General features: G+C 52.5%; 9 protein-coding genes across 9 annotated transcripts; 4 read left to right on the top strand and 5 right to left on the bottom strand.

The window, feature by feature from the left end:
- Positions 1-35: 35 nt before the first annotated feature.
- Positions 36-3,010, bottom strand: PODANS_1_24060 (uncharacterized protein; the record flags this gene model as incomplete). The annotated part of the gene is made up of 2 exons (XM_001906699.1): positions 36-2,673; positions 2,727-3,010. The coding sequence occupies 2 exons, from the start codon at positions 3,008-3,010 to the stop codon at positions 36-38; spliced, it is 2,922 nt and encodes a 973-aa protein (XP_001906734.1).
- A 596-nt stretch (positions 3,011-3,606) lies between these two features.
- Positions 3,607-5,148, bottom strand: PODANS_1_24050 (uncharacterized protein; the record flags this gene model as incomplete). Its single annotated transcript, XM_001906698.1, has 1 exon — positions 3,607-5,148. One exon carries the CDS (start codon positions 5,146-5,148, stop codon positions 3,607-3,609), a length of 1,542 nt encoding a protein of 513 aa, XP_001906733.1.
- A 480-nt stretch (positions 5,149-5,628) lies between these two features.
- On the top strand, positions 5,629-6,648 carry PODANS_1_24040 (uncharacterized protein; the record flags this gene model as incomplete). Its single annotated transcript, XM_001906697.1, has 1 exon — positions 5,629-6,648. One exon carries the CDS (start codon positions 5,629-5,631, stop codon positions 6,646-6,648), a length of 1,020 nt encoding a protein of 339 aa, XP_001906732.1.
- An 863-nt stretch (positions 6,649-7,511) lies between these two features.
- On the top strand, positions 7,512-8,023 carry PODANS_1_24030 (uncharacterized protein; the record flags this gene model as incomplete). The annotated part of the gene is made up of 2 exons (XM_001906696.1): positions 7,512-7,665; positions 7,722-8,023. The coding sequence occupies 2 exons, from the start codon at positions 7,512-7,514 to the stop codon at positions 8,021-8,023; spliced, it is 456 nt and encodes a 151-aa protein (XP_001906731.1).
- Positions 8,024-8,151: 128 nt separating this feature from the next.
- On the bottom strand, positions 8,152-9,330 carry PODANS_1_24020 (uncharacterized protein; the record flags this gene model as incomplete). The annotated part of the gene is made up of 2 exons (XM_001906695.1): positions 8,152-9,208; positions 9,263-9,330. The coding sequence occupies 2 exons, from the start codon at positions 9,328-9,330 to the stop codon at positions 8,152-8,154; spliced, it is 1,125 nt and encodes a 374-aa protein (XP_001906730.1).
- Positions 9,331-9,726: 396 nt separating this feature from the next.
- PODANS_1_24010 (uncharacterized protein) lies at positions 9,727-11,142 on the bottom strand (the record flags this gene model as incomplete). Its single annotated transcript, XM_001906694.1, has 4 exons — positions 9,727-10,084; positions 10,138-10,294; positions 10,354-10,546; positions 10,609-11,142. The coding sequence occupies 4 exons, from the start codon at positions 11,140-11,142 to the stop codon at positions 9,727-9,729; spliced, it is 1,242 nt and encodes a 413-aa protein (XP_001906729.1).
- Positions 11,143-12,249: 1,107 nt separating this feature from the next.
- PODANS_1_24000 (uncharacterized protein) lies at positions 12,250-14,403 on the top strand (the record flags this gene model as incomplete). Its single annotated transcript, XM_001906693.1, has 4 exons — positions 12,250-12,458; positions 12,621-12,696; positions 13,185-13,418; positions 13,480-14,403. The coding sequence occupies 4 exons, from the start codon at positions 12,250-12,252 to the stop codon at positions 14,401-14,403; spliced, it is 1,443 nt and encodes a 480-aa protein (XP_001906728.1).
- Positions 14,404-15,316: 913 nt separating this feature from the next.
- PODANS_1_23990 (uncharacterized protein) lies at positions 15,317-17,392 on the bottom strand (the record flags this gene model as incomplete). Its single annotated transcript, XM_001906692.1, has 1 exon — positions 15,317-17,392. One exon carries the CDS (start codon positions 17,390-17,392, stop codon positions 15,317-15,319), a length of 2,076 nt encoding a protein of 691 aa, XP_001906727.1.
- A 2,056-nt stretch (positions 17,393-19,448) lies between these two features.
- Positions 19,449-20,888, top strand: PODANS_1_23980 (uncharacterized protein; the record flags this gene model as incomplete). The annotated part of the gene is made up of 1 exon (XM_001906691.1): positions 19,449-20,888. The coding sequence occupies one exon, from the start codon at positions 19,449-19,451 to the stop codon at positions 20,886-20,888; it is 1,440 nt and encodes a 479-aa protein (XP_001906726.1).
- Between the last annotated feature and the right edge of the window lie 2,026 nt (positions 20,889-22,914).

Below are 22,914 nucleotides of genomic sequence, written 5' to 3'. Positions count from 1 at the left end.
GTGTCTCGCCATGCGGTAGACCAGCTCATACATCCTCAACCGCGCAGTTGGGGTGCAGGACATAGACAGTCTTCTGCGCCGCGGCCGAGGGTCCGGCCTGGCCATTCTCCGTATCTTCTTGCATGCCTTCGCCACGAATAGCCATGAGGATGTTGTCCTGTTACGCCCATGTCAGCAAATCGATTCACAACCGTGTGATATTGAAAGGTACACACCTTGACCATCTTTTTGAGCACCTTCTTAGCCAGTGCCAACTCCTGCTCGTAGTCCTCCTCGCCAGTCAGTTCCTCCTCCTTCTGCTCCAGATACCACTGAACAAGTTCCTCGCCCTCGATGCCCTCGCCGCTTCCAGATGTCTCCTCCTCGGCAACCTTGCTGACAAGCAAGTTCACGATGGAGATGTACTTGTCATACGAAACCGTTTGCTTCTCCTTGTGCACAGCGGCAGCGGATGCATCTCCCATGGCTGTATCACCCTCGCCATCAGCTTCAGGAGGAACAGATCCCGAAGCTGCGTCAGCAGCCGCTCTCAAGGCAGCCCCGTCCTCAACAGGCTGCTCATCCTCCTCATCAACCTCGACATCATCGTGTTCCACAGAGATAATACTTTGCCTCAACAGGTTGTAGGCCTCATTGACAAAATCTGGCGTGATATCCTCAACGCAGTTCGCCTTGGCGATGGCCTCTGACAATCTGATCATACTTTCCAATTGTCTGACCGTGATGCGATAGCTGTTCTTGCCTATGCCGCCCTGCGCGTCATCGGCTCTGAGATCCTTGTACCTTTGCACGAGCACCTCTTTGGCCTCGTCGGTAAACTCTGGCCTGTAAGTTCGGGCAAAACGGATGTATCTTTGGAGTTGTTCGGTCGAAAACTCTGGGACGACGGCCTCGTCACGGAGTTGATGGATGCCGACGATGTGAGAGGCCAGGTGACGATCAACCTGCTCATTGCACTCGTCGAGAATAACGAAGAAAAGATCAAAGCGAGACATGATAGGAGCGGACATGTTGATGTTGGCGCGGAGAGATGTCTTGCGGTTGTACCGACCTCCAACAGGGTTGGCGGCAGCGAGAATAGAGGTGCGAGCATTGAGGGTGGCCTGGATACCGGCCTTGGCGATGGAAATTGTCTGCTGTTCCATCGCTTCGTGGATGGCGACCTGGTCGGCAATATCCATCTTGTCAAACTCGTCAATGCAGCAGACGCCGTTGTCCGCAAGCATCAGAGCGCCGGCTTCGATGGTGAACTCTCCAGTCTCTTCATCCTTGACCACTGCGGCCGTGAGACCGGCGGCGGAGGAGGCCTTGCCAGAAGTGTAGATTGCCCGTGGAGCAAAGTTACAGACGTATTTCAAGAACTGAGACTTGGAGGTTGATGGGTCACCGACGATGCAGATGTTGATGTCTCCACGAAGCTGCATCCCCTCTGCCGTGCTTTTGCTCACTCCAGACAACATTTGCAGGAGGATACCCTTCTTCACAATCTCGTGGCCGTACACCATTGGCGCAATCGACTGCACCAGTCTGGAATAGATGTGATCACTGTGTACCATGGCACGGAGATCGTCCACCTCAGCCTGTGTATAGGAGCTCAGCGTGGCATCCTGCATCTCCTTCAAGCTATCCGCCGTCTCGACCGCCACATTACCGTTCAGGCTGCCGATCATGTCCACAATCTGGGCCTCACCAGAGGCACCAAGAGAAGACACATCCGGCGTGACCATGCACGCCAGGAAGGCCAGTCTGTAGGTCAGATCTCTGACACCAAGCGCCTTTAAACCACCAACACCACTCCCGCCAGCATCAGCACCCCTATCATCCCTCACCGCCGTTTTCCTGAGACCCGGAAGCCCGAGCTGACTGACGTCTGGAACCACAATCAAGGCGCCTGTAAAGATGCATTTTTCACCTGCCTTTGCTCTGTCCACAATTTCTCCTCTGAGGATCACATCCATCGTTCTTGGCATGCTCCCTGTAGGGATTTCGCTGCTGTTTTCCTGCACCCTGACCTTCTGCCAATCAACGAAGGTGCTCTGCCGGATGTCTAGCCTCCACGCGGTTCTATTTTGGCAAGTAGCATTGGGGCACTGGGTGGGTTCCGTATACCGGAAGGTCTGCTCGACGTCTGGAACAACAGCTCTGCAGCCTTCGCAAACAAACGTCGCGAGGGCCAGTTCGGGCCTGACTTCAGATGTGCGGGTAACGGTACCGCTGATGCTCAATAGTTGGCCAACATTCCTGGCTCGCATTGACCGGACTCGGGAAACAAGGGGGAGATTGTAGAAGGCGATGGCGAACAGCTTGTCAGTTTGCTGGTTGGCGGTCTTGCTGCTCATCTCGGACTGCGTACCAGTTCCACCCAGGGTGCTGCTACCAGTGCCGTGGTGCTGGCTTGAGGCGGTTGGTTGTCTGTGTTCCCTGAAGTATTGAGGCTCGTGCTTCGCGATCTGGTTGTGGAGCGCCGCTGTCAGGAAGGGCAGGAAACGATAGTAGTTGTTCATGATACCGTCGGCCAGGGCGCCGTTGCTCCAGCTCAAAAGGTGCTTGTAGTCGACATATAGGGTTGACAACTGATAGGTACGCATGCCATGGATTTGGGCGACATAATAGCGGTCTGTGGTCACAGCTGAGGAGGTAGGCTGGCCAGAGGAAGTCGGTGTCTCGACGAATCTATCCTTGAATTGTCAGTGCTGGTCGCTTCTGCAAGGGACAAGGCAACATACCCTTCGATAAAATTCTCAAAGTGATCCTGCACCATGCGTCCAATGCTATCTTCTACCCGGGGAATATTGGCGGGATCTGTCGGTCTGGCTCTCACTGGAACCTGATCGTCTGCAAAGCCATCACCACCGCCACCACCTTCATCGTCGCTGGGCGCACCCAGACTTTCCGAAGGAAGAGGTCTCCCGCTGGAAGGGAACTGTTGTCTCCCGCCGGCGCGGGGTGTCCTCGAAAGACCATCCGACATCATGAACCCAGCATCACTGGAGGCTGATGGTGTTGCCATTTTTCGTTATTATTGAATTCGTTTCTCGTACAAGTGGAATCGTCTATCGTCTCTTTACAGCCGGTGTAAGAGACACAGCTGAAGTAGTGGCTCGTTGGGTTGTTTGGTTGTAAATGCGACCAAAACCAGGCGGGGAAAATTGACTGGGATGAAAGATTGTCGCAAAGAAGTTGCGTTGTCAGGGATAGAGACGGAAGATCCACCGAGTCAATAGAAACGCGAGAAAACGCGAGACACGCGATTTAGTAAAAAAGGGGTAGCGCGAGTGTGGGGGCCTGTTTAATTGCCCCGTTATGAAGATATGCATATAATCTGCACACGGTACTCAATACATGCGTATACCGTCATCATTGGTTGTCGTATAATCATCTACATTACCTATTTTACACAGCGTGTCCTCTCTACTACTCTGACCAGTCCATTTCCTCGCGTTCAGAAAGTCGAGTCGCGTAGACTGACTGTTTTTCCTGTCGAGAGGGTGCCAAAAGTATTTCCAAAGTTGCAGCTGGTACGCTCTCAAGAATAAGTTGAACTGGCAAGCCCTCGTTTCCCATTGAGCCTACCCCTAACCACATAAGTCTAAGTTTGGGATCATCCTACCAACCCCAAGTTCTTGATGATGCTGTAAACACGGGTGGCTTCCACTGGATCCGTTCAGGATCAATCAGTCTCTTTTGTTTCGCTCTGCTCTTGGCCCGCTGTTCCACCAGCTTGTCCGACAGCACGATCTTGTGCTCACCCTTATGGTAGACCTGCATCTTTAGTGCCTGAAGGGTATGCTCAACGTCGGTCGCCGTCATGGCAAGGTGCTGTGCAATGGTTTCGATGGTGCACTTCTCATCTCTCTCGCTAAAGCCAAGCAGCAGGTCGATGATGTTTTCTGACCAGTACTGGCGGTAACTCAGCAAACCCAAATCTGAGAGCGGCTTTTCCGGTGATCCAAGTTTGCCCTCAATCTTGGAAAGTTCGTACGAGAACTGGATCAGAAGACGACCATAGCCTTTCCGCTGATACTGTGGGAGCGTCAAAATACACGCAACGTTGTAACCGTCCGTACTTTCCTTTTCCTTGGAAAAATATCCAATAAGATGACACCCTCGCTCGTCTCTCGTCGTCATGACGTAGAACAAGAATGGGTCGACATCATAGTAAAGTGTCTTGTGATCAAGAAACATCTTTGACAACAAACACAGGTTCCGACACCACGTTCGCTGCCTCCTGCCATCTATCTCAAAGAATGACACAAAGTCGTCCCGATAGATCTCGTTTCCCGGGGGGTGTTGAAGTGTGCACTTCTGCCGATGTCTTGAGAAAGATTTCATGTCCGCGTAGTAGCTCAGGCAGAACTCGCAGATGAAAATGGACTCCTCCTGGCTGAACACTTCGGGGTATGGCGAAAAGTACCATGGAAACAACACGTACCGTCCAAACTCGACTTGTGAGATATTTCGGATCCGTGATACTTCAGCTGGATTTTGAGTCATGGACCCTGACGTCCGGAGTTTTTCAATCTCTTGCTGACGACTAAAAGGGCCGAGGCTGTCCTTTTTGGCTGCGCCGGCTGGTGTCTCGTCTTCGTCGATTTCCATTTCGTCTGGTCCAAGAACGCCAGGTGTTCCTCCCACTTCCAAACTCCCCATGGATTTCTCCTCCGTCTCCTGATTCTTATCCTTGTGTTGCCCATTCTCGACATATTCCGTCCAGGGGTGTGGCGTCTGGCCTTCGGATGCAACCGACTGTTCCCTTTTACTGACTCGTTTCTGGTTCTTCTTCGACGGTTGTGACTTCTTGGATGTTGCGGCAGTTGTCTTCTTGCTCTTTGGGTCCTTTGGTTTATCCTTTTCGGGGTTCGGCCACTCGACCTCCTTGTCGAAGTTTATCCTTGCTTGCGGCACCCACTCGTCGAGACGTTTGTTAAAGCTGTCGAAGTTTGCATACCATTGGCGCCCACTTTTTGTCTCCCTGATGCCCAGAATGGTTGCGCGACGCGGTTCGCCATCTTTTGTAACATAAGCGACACATCCAGCGCTGTCGAAAGATGTCAGTACAGCCAGCCACGAATGCGACACACATATGAACAAGGAGCAATCCCTACACAAGAGTGTCTGCTGTCGCGATACCCTTTTTCCGTGGCTCATCGCGGCCGGCGGTTGCTTCTCCGCTAGGACTCATGATGAATTTCGATGCGCGCTGTCGGAGATTGATGGGAAGTTAATGGGCGTCGTGATGCGACTCGGCTACGAAGTACTCGATTGCAGTTCAGCTTAGGATTTGAGAGCTGTTGCAGTGAATTAATTGCCCCTCCAAAAGATGGACTTCTGGGGCACGGTCCACAATTTCTGGCGCCACGCCAGTGGCCCAGAACAATCCATGTCAGGCACCTTGATGGCTGCGGCTGTTGCTCAAAAAGTCCCTGGCTTAAATCTCAAGCAGGCGCGGTGCCAACCCTAACCCCTTCGAAACTTCACCTCACTGGTCCACTTTCGTTCATGGTGCAAATCTCAATGTATTTATCCTCACTTAACTCCAACACCTAGAACATCATCAATACTGTCGAGGTTCATAAATCCCGACTGGATGCTCCTGAAATAACATTACCAACTCTCGAATCCGCCATCATGGCCCCAGAACTCTCATCGAATTGGAAGATTCTGCAAGCACGCCTCAAAGCTGGATCTGCTTCAAAACCAGCATCCTCTTCATCAGCCTCAGCCAGTCCCTCAGCCCCTGCCAACAATAAGAAGAGGAAGTCAGCATCTGATGATCAAGACTCAAAGCCGAAAAATAAAAGGACCAGAACATCCTCCTTCCCGAAGAAACAACCAACAAATACGACCTCGGCAACCAGTTCAACGGAAAAAATGGGCGCTGTCTCTTCTCAACCAGTCACCTCGACGGCCCCTCTCACGAACCAACCATCTATTCAGTTTCTGAGGCAAAACCATGGCATCTCCCAGGAGTCACTGTCGGAAGCTTACAACCTCACTATTTCCCCCACCCTCCTGTCCTCTTTGCCCAGCCACCCCAACCAGGGCCTCTCCCCAACAGCTTCATTGGATAGGACGAAATACCTGGCGATAGACTGCGAAATGGTCGGATTCGGTCCCGGTGGCGTTGACTCTTCCCTCGCCCGTGTCTCAATAACTGATTTCCATGGCACCCAAATCTACGACTCCTACGTTCTCCAGCGCGAAAAGGTCACGGATTGGCGAACTGCCGTGTCTGGCATCGCGCCAAAACACATGAGGGATGCCCGGCCGTTTTCTGAAGTTCAGGCTGAAGTAGCCGAGCTTTTAAAAGGCAGGATAGTTGTCGGTCACGATGTCAAGCATGATCTCAAGTGTCTTGACCTTGATCATCCAATGAAGATGATACGGGATACAGCCAAGTTTTCGGGGTTCAAGAAGTACGGGAACGGACCCAAGCCTGCTTTGAAAGCACTGGCGAAGGAAATTCTGGGGTTGGAGATCCAAACGGGCCAGCACAGCAGTATCGAAGACGCAAGGGTGGCCATGCTGTTGTTTCGAAAACACAAGCCGGCCTTCGACATGGAGCACGCGAACCGATATCCGGAAGATGTCAAGACCAAACAGAAGCCGAACAAAGCAGGGAAGGGCAAAAAGTCGAAGAGAAAGTGAATGGCCACGGAATATGAAAGACATCATCTGTAGATCACCAGTTGACGCTGGCTGTTGGAAGTGTCAATGCTGGAAACAGAATGTAAGGCTGTCCCCAGCCTGACAGGAGTGTCCTAACTTATCTGGACCGCCTTTGACGATTGACAGGAAATGACCCAGTCTGTTAAGGCCACTGATATTATGGTATTATTCTTCCGAAGACACTCATCGCGAACCGCATGTGGCCGCCATGAACAGCAGAGGAATGCGATCACTTGAAGAATACCGACACAAAGCGAGACCTTGCCCGCTCTTGGAGAAACATGCACGATATATCGAACGTGTCACCACCAAACATATTAAATGGGGTTCGTGTCGGCGGAGAAGGGGTTTTGCTAAGGTGGCGGGTCGATATACTGTCACAGGAGGCAAATGGAAGGATAGCTTTTCAAGCCCATCTTGTAAAATAATTGGAAGGGCCACTTCTCAGTATGAACTGCTCGTCTCATATCTGTTGAGGGCTATATCACATCATCACATCACCCCTGTCGTTCTTCACTGCCGCAAGCCCGCCAATATTCAGTGTCCTGTGTGAGTGCAAGACAGAGTTTACTCATATGTAACTGAGATCAATCAAAATATTTAATCTCCTGTGTTGGAACCAGTTTGTCTTTCACGTTGATGGCGGAACTGTGTCAGGGGCATCAAATGCGCGGCCGGGTTAGGGTCAGGGCGCCCCACCTGAGAACCTTGGTGGACATGCGACGCGTCTCCAATCGCGTTTCAATTAAACTCTCCGTTGTTGACGCGCTCCTTTCAACTCATCCCACTCAAAGACACCAGAAAGGATATCCATCTCATCCTTCTTTGATCGAATCTACAAAATGGGAACATCGCAACCAATTCTTGACATTGGCTCTGCCTCCTCTTCGCCAAAGAGAACGACGGTCCACCTTCTCCCTTGCAAAATCCATCATACCGGGCCAGTCGAACCAACACAGTCCTTCTGGGACCCACAAACATCAACATCATCAACAGGTATGCCCTCTAGCATTTTCCAGGTCTTATTCATCCATGACTAACATTCTCTGCAGGCATCAAAGAAGCCTATTTCCGCGGCCGCAAGCTAAGAGGCAAGCCCGTCGCATTGCCAGAAGGATACAAAGGTGTTGTTGCCATCTCATCATTACCAGATCAGAACGGAAAGGCAGATGTGATAGATCTCGAGAAAGATAGCCACGGGAAACTGGAGGTGCAAGCTGAGTTTGACGAGGTAGTGGTCTGGGGTCATGAAAGCTTAGCTGACGCAGCCGCGGATGGGTATGTAAGGAGTCTGGAGGAGTGGGTGGGTGTCGCCGCGGCGATTCATTCTCTTGATAATGGGGATAGTAAGTAGTGGGACGATTTGAAGGAAGGTTGCCTGAACATTAGGGAAACAAAAGTCGCGAGCGTTTCAAGAGCTGAGCTCAGCATAAATCATCAGCAAAAAGGCTAGAGATTGATACAGAAAAGTTGCACACATCCCTACAACTTGGGTGACCTCGCCCCTTCTTCCTCTCCGTCTACCAGGATGACCAATTTGCCAAACTGCTTGCCACCCTTGAGATCCTCAAACAGCCCATCGATGCCCTGGATGTTCTCCAACCCACCGCTCACAACCCGGCTGACAACCGGCTTGATTTTGTTCTCGTCCACAAACTTGACCATGTCCCCAAACTCAGCCCTGCTGCCCATGCTCGTGCCTCTCAACTCAATATTTTTTAACACGGCATTCATGTTCCACTCCATCTTCGGTCCCACTGTCATCCCATACACCACAATCTTGCCTCCCTGCTTTAGCATCTTGATTCCTTTGGCAACAATATCTCCTCCCGACCCGTCGACAATGACATCGATAAACGGCCTTGTCTTGGGCAGCTGCTTCAGCAGTGTCTTTTCCCAAGTCGCCTCAGTATACAACACCCCACCCTTGGCGCCCATTTCCAACGCCTTGTTGATCTTTTCCTGCGACGACGAAGTAACATAAACATTGCACCCCTTCTTCACCGCAAACTGCAAAGCCGCGAGCGCGACACCTCCGCCAATCCCCGTGACCAACACATTCTGACCTCTTTCGGCCTCCCCCTTTGTGATCAGCGCTCTCCACGCCGTCAGCCCAGCCAAAGGCAGCGCAGCCCCTTCCGCGGATGTCAAGTGGCCCGGAGCAGGAAATACCTCCTCCTCGGGCACCACGATGAAGCTTTGAGCCGTTCCTTGATCAGAATAACGAGCCGACCCGCCGATTACACTCCATTCCTTTTCCTCCCTGTTGGTTTCCGTCGCAGGAATGGGTTCCGGGCCGTCAGGGGATGAAATCCAGCCGCGCGAGGGTGTGACCAAGACGGGCTTGTTGTACAACGGTGATGAGCTTGGTGAAACCACAGTTCCATAACCATCGGCTAGCAAAGGGGCAGAAAAGGAGATGCCGGGGTAGAGGTGCTGGCGGATGAAGAGGTCGCGGTGGTTGAGAGCGCTGGCCTGCACTTTGACGAGCACCTGGCCCGGTCCGGGCGTGGGAACAGGTGATGTGTTGAGGTGAAGGCTTCAAGCTTATTAATACTTGGTGAGCGAGTTGCATGGGAACGCCAAAACTCACGGATAATAGACCTTGCCCGGCTTTCCACCTTCGATAGGCTTGATGGTGAGGCTCTGATTTTGAGGCATGGTGAATGTGATGAATCACCTTAAGTCGAGATATCAATTAATGTACATAAATGCAGTCAGTAGTAACGAAAGGGGTCAACCTTGATGAGCCACTGGGTGTCGTCCCTTTAAGAAATCGAATCCCGGCGCTAAGGAGTTCGGGCCCGGATCCGCCTTCCCCACGTTCCCCCGCACCAACGGATATGGAAACCGATGACGCCAGTGCCTCGGTTCCTTTTCCAAACTCGCCAACCAAAAGATGATCGCTGTCCTCAAAGCAAAAAAAAGTCACAAAAGCAGAAGATTTGCGCCAACTCAGTCAGCATCAGGCCCTGCTTTGGGTATCATGGGCTCTGGATTCGAACATCCAGATTGACAGGTCTCCATTACAACTCCCTTTCCCTCCGCCACTCAACCTCAATCGCGCGATGTTTTTCTCTTCTTGGACTTGGAAGCACTTTCCTCCGGCGGCACATACTCCTTCTCGCGTTCTCGCTTCTTTTCCTCCTTCTTCTGCTTCGACTTCTCCGCGCGCTCTTGCTCGGCCATCCGTTGCTTCGCCTCCTTGCCCAAAAAGTACTCGCCACTCTCGATCTGCAGGTCGACCTTGCTCTTCTCGGGTGCAGGGGGGAATGGCGTGTATGTTTTCTTGGACTTGTCCGTGACGACATGTGGCTTGTGTCTCTTGGACAATGTGCGCTTCTTGAAGTTTGGTAGGTACCGGCTCCAGTCTTCCTGTGCCAGGGCGGGATCCTTGGCCAGCTCTCTCTTGATCCTAGACACCGTCAGTGAATTTGTTCAGTGTGTGGGCGAAGAGGACCAGCTTACATTAGTTCCTTGATCAGGTAAATAGGATGCACATTTTGCATGGTATCCTCCACGACCCTTCTTACTTCCTTGAGCCCTTTGAATGGACCCATCACTGATACTGTGTTACCATGGACCAAGATATAGGTCTGGGTAAGAAGTTCTAGCGCTTTCAATGCTGTAACGTGTGTCAGCTGTGGGCTGCCGTAGGTGAAAAAAACCGTGCACAAAACGTACTGGTGCCATTCTGTCCCAGAATACGTTGCCGCCTCTTGACAAACCGCTCCTTATTCCGTACCATGCTGCGAATTTTGATGATATCGCACGCCATTCCGTCCTCCAAAATCTTGATTGCCTGGGGTGCTGGAACCGACCGCGCCAAAAGTTTGATCAAGTCTCTCGCGTTAAGAATAGCAGCAGGGTCGTATGTCTAGATGTGACTGGTCAGTGTCTGGTATAATAGTAAAGTTGATTGAAGACGTGGTTGCTCACCTTTCGGGTCGTCTTGACAGTCATGGAACCCTCAATAAGATCCAGAACTGCATCAATGCCGTATTTCTCCAGGGACTTGGTGACGAGCGGCCAAGAATCCTTCAGATAGCGCTCACGGTACTTGGGAAATAGTGTCATGAATGAAGATTCCTCCAGGAATGCGCCAGACGAATCCTCCTTGGTGAACGGGTCGACCTTCCATTTGTCAACGTCGTCGGTATCCCATGGCTTCTCCTTCTTGTGTGTCGATGGCATATTGTCGCAAAGAAATTCGGCGAATCCTTTTAATTCAAGGCAGACGTGGTGAAGTACTGATTTATGGTGGTAACAATTACTGCCAATGTCAAAGAACGTGCCGTGCTGCGACTCGAGATTTGCGGTTTGTTGATGTTGGAAATATCCTGGCTTGTCTTTTCTTCGATGGAAATTTTTGGAGCACAGTACCTTGCAGGCCAGAAAGTGGGGCACACATGTCAAAGCTCGACCAGCTGACGGCTTGTCCTGCCACTTGGCGGCCGGCTTTTGACTGGTCATGAACTGTCTTGATCAATCATTGAATTCAGCTCAGGAACCATAACGCTTGCGGTTCTTCATGCGCCAAGTATGGTGTTTTTGACGTGCTATAATGGATACTGGCACACAGTACAAACCACCATGGACATTGGGGTCGCTGGTTGCTTCTTATCGCCAAGCTCCTATCTCGTATCTTATCTGCTAAACTTGGTCTCACCTTGCTTCCAGGGTCTGCCATGTAGACAAGTGAAGGAAGGATCAGGAGAAAAGCCTCACCTTAGTATTATGTATAGACTTATAGATGGGATCTCGTTTTGCGCTCCTAAGGGGGATGAAAGCATAGACATGATCACAAGTGTTATTTGGATATCCCTTCAGATGTGACTCCCAAATACTATTTGATCACTACCTACAGTGTAGGTTATTTCGAGGCTCTGCTGGACGATAAGCTGCAAAGCAAGCCAATCAGCGTGCCAAGCGTCCAAATATAGCGGTCGGTCCCTAGCCACTCAAAAAGATTTGGATTAGCGCTACTGTGTAATTCCGTGTCGTAACACAGGAACCTACAAGTCGAGGCTCGATCGTCCTGCACTGGAAAAGGGGATTTGTTCTTGTATTGTTCGTTCTGTTTATTCCCCATGTCGGCTTTTTCCCTCGTTTGCCTTGCGCAAAAAGACTGATTAGTATTGTAATGTCTTAGATCGAGAGAGAACGAGGAATTCTCCAGTCTTTGTCCGCTTTTGCCGCCTACCGCTTCCCTTTGCAATTGTTGGCACCCGTCACGCGTGTTTGGCGAATTCACCACTGCCTCTCGCGCCCCCCATCTCGCATGCTCCGATCCATTGCACTGCCCTTAGCACGACTGCCGATCGAATCGCTGTGCGGCACCGCTTCTTTTCCCGGCTCCCCCGACCGCCCGGCCCCGGGAAACCTGTCTCCTTCCGCAGTCTTCCGTCGACGCCCCTCCAAGTTTCTTTCGCGACCGCGACCTCTCAACGGCGCACAGTGTTTCTCACGACCTCGATCAAACTGGCGCAATTACAGCCTCCCCATCTCTCCCCTTTGCACCCGGAGCCGACGCCACCCCCGGATATCAATCAGCAAATCCCCTTCCATCCTGACTGGAAGATGGACGAAAGCGCGGCCACCGAAGGCCTGTCATCGGGGCCACCATTGCCCTCAGCTCCTGAGCCCGAGGCGCGGCCTACTTCTCCGAGCCTGGCAGCGACGCACCCGGATGCGCCTAGTACAGCCTCTGGCAGTACGCCCTTGAACCCGCTCCCGGGTGTCTCTACATTCGCCCCTGGTACGGGCACCCCTCAGATACAGCAGCCTAGGTCAGTGTTATTTTTCTTTGTGGCGCATGGAGCTGCTGGAGACGCGCATTCGAACTGTATTCGTTGCAGGCCATTGTGACTCCGGTTCATCCAGTCCGTAGCTGTCACTGCTTGCTTGCTTGTTTATGGAACTAACTTGACTAACGCGTTTGCTTCGCTCAGGCCTGTTGCGATCGCGCCTGCGATGCCTCCTAGAACGTCGCCTGCGAGCACCCATCCTGGCCCGGGTGGTAACTTGGTACGTTCAGATTCACACTTTGTTTGCTCGTCAACTCCACCCATGTGGCATAGACGATCTCGACAATCCATCACCGAGGCCCGATTGTAGTGCTTGCAGAGGGGTTTGCGAATCAATCCAAGGACGCAGGGGTAGAGGGAGAGTCGGACGGAACCCATGTCCATTGTTGGCCGCCCTTTTCCCCTCCAATTGGCTCTTCACGATGTCATCAGGGTGAAAAAATCTGGTGGGGTTGCGCTTATCTAAGCCCCCAACCCACACTGGCTCCCGCGCTGTCTGCAGATCGATCGGTCGCCCAAAAAGCGATTGTGTTATCACTGGTGCCCCACACTTGGGATCCGTTCAAAAATTTCCTTATCATCTTCTTATCATCCCTCCTCCACCTCCCATATCTATCCCTCCCTCGCATTTATCAAGGCGCCTTATCGTCACGATCTAATCGCTCTGCCCCTTTCTTTCGTCAAATCGCCTTGGAGCGCACCGCCATCATGGCAACCATGGCTAACCATGACCGTGAATCAACACAGCCCACATGCCAGAACTGCGGTACCTCGACCACGCCGCTATGGAGACGCGACGAGCACGGCGCCGTCCTCTGCAATGCCTGCGGTCTCTTTCTCAAACTGCATGGCCGACCTCGGCCTAGCTCCCTCAAGACCGACGTTATCAAGAGCCGCAATCGCGTCAAGACTATGCGCCCTGATCTTGCAAAGCAGAAAAAGGTACGCAATTGAAGCGCAGGAGGTGTCCAGCCACCAAATCACTAACCGCATCCCCACCCAGGCGCAACAAAACCAAGCTCTCCCCGCTGGCGCCGACGTGAACGGCGCTGACCTTGCCAATGGGAATGGCGCCCGCGGACCGTCGCAAAAATCGACCAATGGCCACATGGACGACACAAACTCCCCCATTTCACGCACCGGAACACCGAACATGTATAACCCGCACATGGCGCCGATGTACGGAAATCAAGATGAACAGTTTCAGGCGCAACAGCTGTCCGGGTTTCAAGTCGCCAGCGGGCCTGGTGGCCATGCTTCACCCCTGAATGGCGAGCGCACAGATATGCCTCAGGGACATGACGAGAATTCGCAGCTGAGGACGCGTGTGAGCGAACTCGAGGTCATTCAAGAATTGTACCGTGGACGAATCCAACAACTCGAACAAGAACAGCAACAGCTGCAAGCGCAAGCTCGACAGCAGCCAGAGAATGGCGGCTCTGATTCGGATGCCCAGCTCCGCGCACAAATGGATGCTCTGACAGATGCCCTCAACCAGGCTCGAAGCCAGAACGAAACCTTGACCGCCCAACTCGAGGTCGCGACTGTTCAAGCCGAAGCCCTCAATGCTGCGCATGCGCAGTTGCAAAACGAGCTGGAGGAAAGCCACCGCAGGGAAAACATGCTTAAGCGGCGCCTAGATGAACTCGAAGTTGAGCTCAAGGAAGCCAGGGATTCCCGGGATCACACATTCGAGGACGGCCGAGCTGCCAAGAAGCCAAGGGTAGAAGAACCAGAGCAACCGATTGTCTTTGAACAGCAGGATCATCAGCAGGAAGAAACTCTTCCCCAACCCGTTTCCATTCAAATCGTTCCCATTCCCGAACCGGTTGTCAACCCCGCGGCGGAGACTGCCCTTGAGACAGCCAACGAGACGTTACCAGAGTCAATGGAGGAGGATACAAAGATCGAAGTGACCGCGCCATAGCAAAACGTCTGGCCCACGGGCTCTGCTCGGCTTGATTTTTATTAGCTCTCCGGCTTGGTTTAGATGGGTTCGAGGGATGGCATAAAACGTACAGCTTTAGGCCCTGGGTTCCGTTCTTGTTATTCCCGATCTTGGCGTCAGTCTCCTCTTCTTGCTTCTCTTGGTTCTGTGGTCCTTTTCGAGATAAAAAGTACTAGCGACACGTGGGGAAACGGGAAATGCACCGGGCTGGCTTTTTTTTTCTAATGGGTAGCCGGCAACCCGGATGGACGAAACGGGGCACGGGAAGGATATTGTTATTGGTTTTGTCTGTGATTCAAAGCGAAGCGACCTTTTTGTTTTCTTTGCTGGGTTGGGTGGTTTGCGTGGTTGGCGACTATGAAGCACGAACTGTGTCGGGTCATTATGTCTCTTAATATACCTCTTCTCTCGTCATTTGTTTCCTTCATTTTCATGAGTTTAGGGGGCAGTAGTAGTGTGTCGGGTTGGTCAAAAAGTAGGAGGCCAGAAGAAAAGAGGATTCGCGATGTCCTGATCTACTCGCGGTTTACTCTAGCATTTTAACTTCTGGCTCGGTTGAGTGCTGGTGGCAATCAAACGGTGGATCGTGGCTTTGTGGGAATAAAAACTGGTGTGGCTCAGTGCGTGCGTGTGTGTGTGTGTGTGCACGCGCTTTGACTGGTGAGAAGAACTCCTATGGAGCAATTAGTTGGGATGGACAGTACAATCAGGTATATATATTTTGCAGGTGTTGATGGTCTCGGCGAGATGGGCACACAAAACGGGACTGTTTCCGTCATTATCATTTTACTTGGTACGATATCCAATAGAGCCTTCATTCCGCTATCACACTGCGTCTTGACATGGTCTCCAGTTTACATTGGAATGCCCTTCCGTCTTGTTTACTCACAACTCAAGGGTTCAAAAACTGCTCAACCAAAACATCACAAACCTCCCCCATTGTGGGCCATCTCCCACGTTTCAGCAAGTCCCCCAAGACCACAGCCCCCGTCCTCGTTGAGTTCACCGCCACCCCCCCGGTCAAATATGTCTGCTCTGGTCCAGAGAGCTCCCTCTTCTCCGCTTCCATCCATTTCCTTTCTGCCTCCTTCCTCGCAGCGTCCAGCACCGCCTCCTCGTCCTCCTTTTCCCACAAATTACACTTTGTGCATTCTTTGCATTTTGTCCCATCGCCCTGTGGCCGGAAATGCTGACAAAAATGTTGATAGCCGACATCCTGCGTCGACGCGCCGTTCCCAATGTCCTTGCGGCAGACGTAGCACATCTTGTACCCGCACGGGCAGGTCAGCTTGTTGCAGCCCGAGGTCTTGACAAACCCAGTGTTGCATTTGGGACACACCCGTTTGATGGCCAAGCTCATTGCCTGCTCCACCTGCGTTCGGAGAGCGACAAGGCTGGACTCATTGCATACATGAACATCCTTCCACGCCTTATTGCACAGCAGACAGGAGGCGCGGCCGCAGAGAGGGTTCTGACACGTAAAGCGGAGACCGCGACGGCGGCGGCGTTGGCGTTGACGAGCAGCGCGGAGCTCAGCCATGACGCTGGTGCCGAAGGTTTGGTGGGAGATGAAGAGCAGGAATATGATAAAAGCCACCAGAAGAGCCAGCGGGGCCAGGAAGGGGACGGTGAAGAGGCATGCGACGACAAGGATGATATTCCAGATGTTGACAGAACGGGGCCTGAGCTGAGTTTCAGTCTCAGGGTGGTAAATATCGTCTACCTCGGCGTAGGAGCAAAAGGGGCAGTGGATTATCGGCAGACCGGTCGCAGCCAGAGAATTATCGGCGAGTCGCTGGTCCAGTTTGTGAAGCTTCTCAGGGCCGGTCTTATCTTCCATCAGCGCCCGGTGTAAGTGATGTGATGGAATGCATCCGGCACACTCTGTTGATTCGGCGGCTGGGCACCGGAGGGTTCCTGTGTTTGGGTCAATGCTGCGCTGCCAACCTTGGCCAAAGATGGCTTCTGTGAGTGTGTGCTGTACACAACGAAAGCAGATCATGTGCCCGTTTGCACTACAAGAAGTGAACTCCTCGAAGACAGACTCGGTATAGCAGCAAACGCACTCCAGCAGATTGTCTGTCTCCTCGGCTTCGGCGTTGTTCATGGCTACGGCCAACTCGTGATCCTTCGCTTCGCGTTCAGCTCGCTGCTTCGTTTTCAGTGGCACAATAAGGGCATCATACAGCTCCCTGTCGAGCTCAGCGCTTCCGGTAGCCTTGATAGTCGGGACGATAGACCCTTGGCCAGTTGATTTATAGATGATCAGGGGGTGTTGGGCCGCCACAGCAGCCGAGATAACTTTGCGTCCCCGGAATAAGGAAGAGATAGTGAAGCGCCACGACTTGGATGCCAACCCCACGAGAGTCTCTCGGGCTTCTAGGTAGGAGTAGTTATGCTCAGCCAGGACGGCTTTGATGGTTGATCGCTGCAAGCCTTTGAATTCCTGCAGGCCCAGATTCTCCACGGCAGCTCTGTACTCATGGCTTCTAAAGACTTCGGTCGGTGGCACGCGCTCGAACCTTCGATTGATATCTGCGGCATTCTGGCCGGGCCTTTGCTGGTGTTCTTTGGCAGCCATACCGTCTGGTCCGTCCTTGTCAATCCTCCAGCGGCCTTTCACCCAGACGGCACGATTCTTGAGCAAAGCGTCGGCAGCGAGAGCAAGCCTAGATTCTCCGTCAAAGTTGGTCAACAGTTCTCGGAATACTTCGATTTGGATGTCGGGGAAGACGGCTGCCAGTGCGTCGAGACAGGCATTCAGCTCTCGCAGGTCGGGTGCTGTCTCGCCAAGGGGCCTCAGATGTTCCTCTTCTGCGATATACTCTGGAAGAGCATGGCTGACAGCATCCTTTGGAGTTCTAGCTGCCGGTGTCATCTCGAGGGGAGTGTTTGCGGCCGGGACTTTATTGCTCTTTCGCGCGCCGCGATGGGCTGTCGAGGAACCCATCAGGTCTGGAAAGCCCATTCGGACGGCTGTGGCGTGGCACAAGGCTGGAATAGCAATACCATGCTGGGTTTGTGGGCAAAAAGGCTTATGTTTTTTGAGCGGGGCGTCTTGGTCCCTCGTTGCTGATGGGTCATTTCGACATTTCAAGCTTGAGGCTGTGTAATAATATCGCGGGGTAGGTGCCTGTCTTGCAGAAGGGTTGACTGGACTCCCTTGAAATCGACAGTTGGCTATGCAGGCAAGAAGCCCGGACACGCCCCAGCACTTTCAGTTGAGCTGATGGAGGTGGTGTGTGAAGTGGGCTGGAGAGGCCACAACTGCCTTCAAACACCAAAGAGGAGACGCAAAAAGCGGGCGTGTGATCCGTGCCTAGACCCCGCCACGGAGCCGCGAGTGGGGGTGCCTGGCAGCCCGCCTCACCGCCGGGCGGGTTGGGGATTCGGTGTGACATGCAGCAGCTTTCACCTTTAGATGAAGAATACCTCGTTATGTATTCTCCGCGGTCCAAATAGGCCCATCGATCCAGGGGCCGTGAGCAGGCAGTACACCAGGTCTGTAAGCTGGAGATGGTACCCGACTGATATTAAAACAGTCTAACACCCTGATACGGACGCAAGTTCTGAATGAGGCTGCATCGCCTTGGGACATCTCATGCAATCAACACACTTTTCGGACTAAAACCACCAACCGGGTCTTGTCTAGTGTTCCGACGGCACACAAGAAATAATAGAAACCTTGACCTGACTGGACCTTGATTGAGATCCCTCCACTACACACCCGTGGGTGGAAAGGTGAGAGAACAGCGGCATCTTCGGTGTGCGTGGACACAAGCGTCGAGCCAGAGGTGAGACATCGAGACGGCCCAAGGAGCGGGACTGTCACTGTGGAACGTCCTCTGCTGTCGATGTCCGCCTTTTTGTTTCAAGATTCCTAACTTTATTAGCGGCAAAGTGCGGTCTGTCTGGCGGTTTTCTTCATCAATCATACTTTAAACGCAAAAGAGGGGCAAGTGGCTACATGTAACGCATCATGATCAGGTTACTGTTGATGGATACATATGACCAAGGCATGCTTTCGTCAGCACCAGTGGATTGGATAGGTTGCTGGACTCATGCCCCGTGTTCTCAGGGCTCACGAGCCATTGAAAGAGGAAGAGGTACAGTAGGTAGGTAGGTGTCCATCCCACCATTCCGGCCTTGTGCAACAAACGGCAGGAGAGACATCAGTACTGCTCCGTTCGTTAGAGACAGCAACTCCACCACAACACCAAGACTTCTGATAAGATCGGGAACTTGATAAGTTTGGAAAGTGCGGAAGGCGATGAGATCGGGAATGGCGTGGCATTAGTTGGTGATGCTTGCTCACCACGCACATCGGCGACCTTTCACGTGGTGTCAGCGTCTCCGTTTAGGTGACGGGAGGCGCATTCCATGACTTTTCCATCACACCTCCATTTCGGTCACACAGAGGCAGAGGCTGCACACCGCCAGCCATCCATCCATGGGCCTGCACCAGGCCGCTAATGCAACTGTGGATGCAATTGGTCCCCTGTCGCTGTCGGAAGCCCAGGCTGGCGAATCCAACTGTCGTGTGCGTCGTGGTCGCCCTTGTCTGTCTTAAGCTCACCGACTTCTTGCCCAAAAGTTTCGGTGTCAAAGCCCGTCGAATTTTTCCTCCTTCGCGTGCCCAAGAGACGGCATTCCATGGAAACTGCAACACCGGCAACCGAGCAGCATGTGCTAGTGCAAGGGGCAGGGAACGGTTTGACTCCATTTCTGCTTTTTACCCCTGGGTCGCCATCTTTTGGGCCCTGCATCTGGATGTGAAGGTTGTTGTGTCGGTGTCAGCCCGCCAGATCGGTTCTGCTTGGCGGTATAAAGATCAAAAGTCCGCCTTTTCCCTTCTCGCCCGCCACTTTTGCCATTCGCCATAACCTCACCCACGTTGAATTACGGTTGGCTTATATTCCTGATATCTGTCTGGTCTTCTCCTACTTCCATCACCTTCATCTACATCATATGGGACCTACTGGTGCTTGCCGATCTCGTCCTCCCATGCTCCTTTCACCTCCAGCATGGACCTCCTCCCCGTCGAGCTGGTGCGAATCGTCTACCAATACTGCGACCTGCCTACCGTAACGGCCCTCCGCCTGGCATCACGAAAATTTGCCGATATAGGATACGACTACCTCCTCCTAGACCACTTTGCAGTAGTAGAATGGAGAGATGATGTTCAAAGGCTACATTCGATTGCTCGCCATGACCGTCTTCTTGGCAAGCCCCGGTCACTGGTCTTCCATTTGGCAAAAGTAGATGTGGGACGGGCCCAAGAGACCACCTCTCTGCATCAGTGGCTGAGGCGCCGCGAGGGTCATGACTTCATTCAGGAGGGCTGGTCTCGCTATCACAAGCTCGAAGAGCGTGCCACCCTGGTGGCTCCGTTACACACTCGCCAGTCTATGCTCGAGGCCACTTTGAAGCGGCTACCTAACCTGGAGGTCGTTGATATCAACTTCACCAAGAACCCGTACGGCATTGACTTGTTTGATCAGGTCTTTCCGTATCACCACTGTCGCAAACAAGACCGACTTCGCGCCTCAAAGGACCTTGATGCCATCCTTTCCGCGCTCCCTCACGCTCGTCTTCAGTCTCTGAGTATCGATCAAGTACCCCTGGAGCTCTTTCGTCATCCAGATGCTCGGCAGCGATGGTTCGACTGTGCCCAGACGTTTGCAGGCCTCTCCCGGCTGGATCTGGTGCTTGATATTCCCCGTCAGATGGGCCCTGCCTCGCGGTCCAGAGCGATCAACGGGTTGGGACGGGTCCTTCAGTCCGCCAACAATGTCACACACCTGCGTCTAGCTTTCCACACATATCATGCGCCGGCCGAGAAGTTTGAGCTCTCTTTCAGGGCTCTGTTTGCCGGTGACTTCACCTACAAAAGGCTCACGGATCTGAAGCTCGAGGGCATCTCATGCTCTGAGGAGGATCTCAAGTCCTTCCTACTCCGCCACTCCCCCACACTCGAGAGACTCCGACTTGGCGGTCGTGGCCTCGCTAAGCCACTTGAGCTCAGTATCGGAGGCATACACCTACACAACGGACGGTGGCGCTCGTTATTCACCGGGCTAAAGGAGAAGCTCACTGCGCTTCAGCGATTTCACCTGGAAGGCGATATTGAGAGCGGTGATGCTTATACGCGCACCAGGGAGGTTTGGGATTTTCTGCCCGTGGTCAGCGATGACTGGAATACGGTACATCAGGAGGATGGATTTGAGGGCTGGTATAAGAAGTCTGCTTCGAGGTGCAAAGAAAACTTTGACTCTCTGGGTCTAGAGCGGTTTTTGATCTCAGGGGGCCCGTGGCCGATGTTCATCAAGTATGGAAACACGTCCGCCTACCCCAGCCCTTACAGTTCTCCGGGTCAATCGGGTTCTTCCAGCCCAGTGGATTCGCCCAGCCCCACGTCTTCGGGCACGTTCAGCTCCTTTGGCTCACCAGCCCCTTCGGTCTGATGCATGGGAGTGACAAGGCAGCAGCCCACGACAGCAATCATACGACACGACCTCCACTCAAAAGATGTAAATAATCACATCACACACCTCACGACCTTTTACGATAATATCTTAGACCTACAACGTGTACCTTTATTTCTTTTCTTGATGTTTTCATCAGCGAACAACATAATACAGCATTAGACGTTGTGGGACTGGCTGGTTCAGGAAGGCAGGCGTTCATGTATCTTATTTGGGGGACAGGTGTTACGGAACATGGCTACATTTACACAAATATGTCTAGACACAGAGAATGCAAGCAATTGTCATTTATTTTGGCGTGTTTGGTCAGATTCCACGACGTTGAGAGCACCTACTGGAATCATGTTTGATATTTGGAGACCGGTAAGCATTCCATGCAATTTGGACAGTCTCGAGTCCGCCAACGCCTTTGTTGGCGATAATGTCTGTTCACCTTGATATGGGACACCTTGACTCACTCACCCTGTAAGCGGCGACCTGAGCGTACTGGGCAGAGACCAGCACCGCCTCTACGTGTTGCTATTCACTACTCAAGGCATGGAAGTGGTGTAACACTCGAAGCAGCAATAATGGTTGGTCAAACAGCCCGAGGGCAGGCATCCATCACTGTGCTTGACGAGAAGGTGCACTTCTCTCGAGAAGACTGTGGCGTGTGCCTGGCATAGAGAGTGAGATGAGACTCCCACACTTTTCAATGGGACAGAGCGTCATGACTTGCACCAGAGGTTTCGAAGGTGAGTGATAAACCATAGATCGTATCAGAACTTACCGACCCCCACTTTCTCATCTCGTCCCATATGCTGCTTATCGTTTTGTCATCCCAACGTTGTAGCAATAGTTGTGTGCCGTGCCGTTCTAAACTGTTGCGGTTGCATCAGACGCAGTGCCGCAGCACCGTTGTTTGAGTAAGCCATCGTGAAATTGTGACATTGGGGGTATTGACAAGATGCTGTCAATCACCCAGCCTACATAGTCATAACCCGCATACCAAGGCTCGAGGCGCCTTTTTAAGGTGGAAAGACAAGCGGGAGACATGAGAATGCTTCACACTCATCGGCGAATATTCAGGGCTCTACTCGTACGGATTACAGCTCTCTGATGCCTGAACTCTGTTCCTGGAGTCGGGTAGATGCTCCCTTTCTTCTACCTATTGCCCCTGACTAACACCCAATTCATGACCAGTGTCGCTCCGCAACATGCACCGAAACCCAACTGATTCAACCCGGCCCCAACCGAAGCATATCAAAAAGCAAACAATGCGAGGGGGCTGAAGTGAGGGCAGCAATATCGAGGCATCCTGGGGTCCGTGCAATCACTCCAGGCAAGGATGTTTCAATGGTTGAACAAACCCAACTGCGCACCGCGCGGGGTCAACGAGACTACCGGCCGAGAGCTGAAGGCACAGACGGCAGACGAAAACGGTCGGCCAGGCAGATCATTCATTCAGTAGCATATGAAGGCGGATGTGGCTGAGGACTGACCGCGCTTGGGACATGCCCTGTGTTTAATTTATTTTGCATTTTCCGCCTGTGTTTCTGTACCTGTGTCCGTGTATGTGTATGTGAAACTTTGGTGGTGGTGTCTCGTGGGGAGGGCGAGGTTGGGAGTGACCATGCTGTTTTCAGTGGAGAGAGGGGCAGAAGCAGGCAACTTTGAGCTCCAACATTCCTGCACAATGAAAAGGAAAAGAAAAAGAAAACAAGTTTTGCATCAGCAAACTGAAATAATGCCGAATCAAACTTAGCAAGATGCTGATGTTCAAAATCGACCAACACCTACCGAGCTCAGGAACGAGATGTCGTCTCCGTTGTCCTTGATCCAAAGTGGGGTCAAAACCAGGGACTAAAAGTGGTCAGTGCATCAGCTAAAAAGTTTGGAAAGTGGGGACGGTTCGATGTGGGATCCCGCTTGTCTTGCAGGCCCGCATTGAAACTCCACAGTTCGCATCCAAGATCAAGCTCACAGCCTCCGCCACTGCCGCATTCAAGGTATGGGATCCCATATT

Source organism: Podospora anserina, chromosome 1 (genome assembly GCF_000226545.1).
Source record: "Podospora anserina S mat+ genomic DNA chromosome 1, supercontig 6".
In the NCBI taxonomy this organism is placed as follows: domain Eukaryota; kingdom Fungi; phylum Ascomycota; class Sordariomycetes; order Sordariales; family Podosporaceae; genus Podospora; species Podospora anserina.
This window is presented reverse-complemented; position numbering and strand designations above follow the sequence as displayed.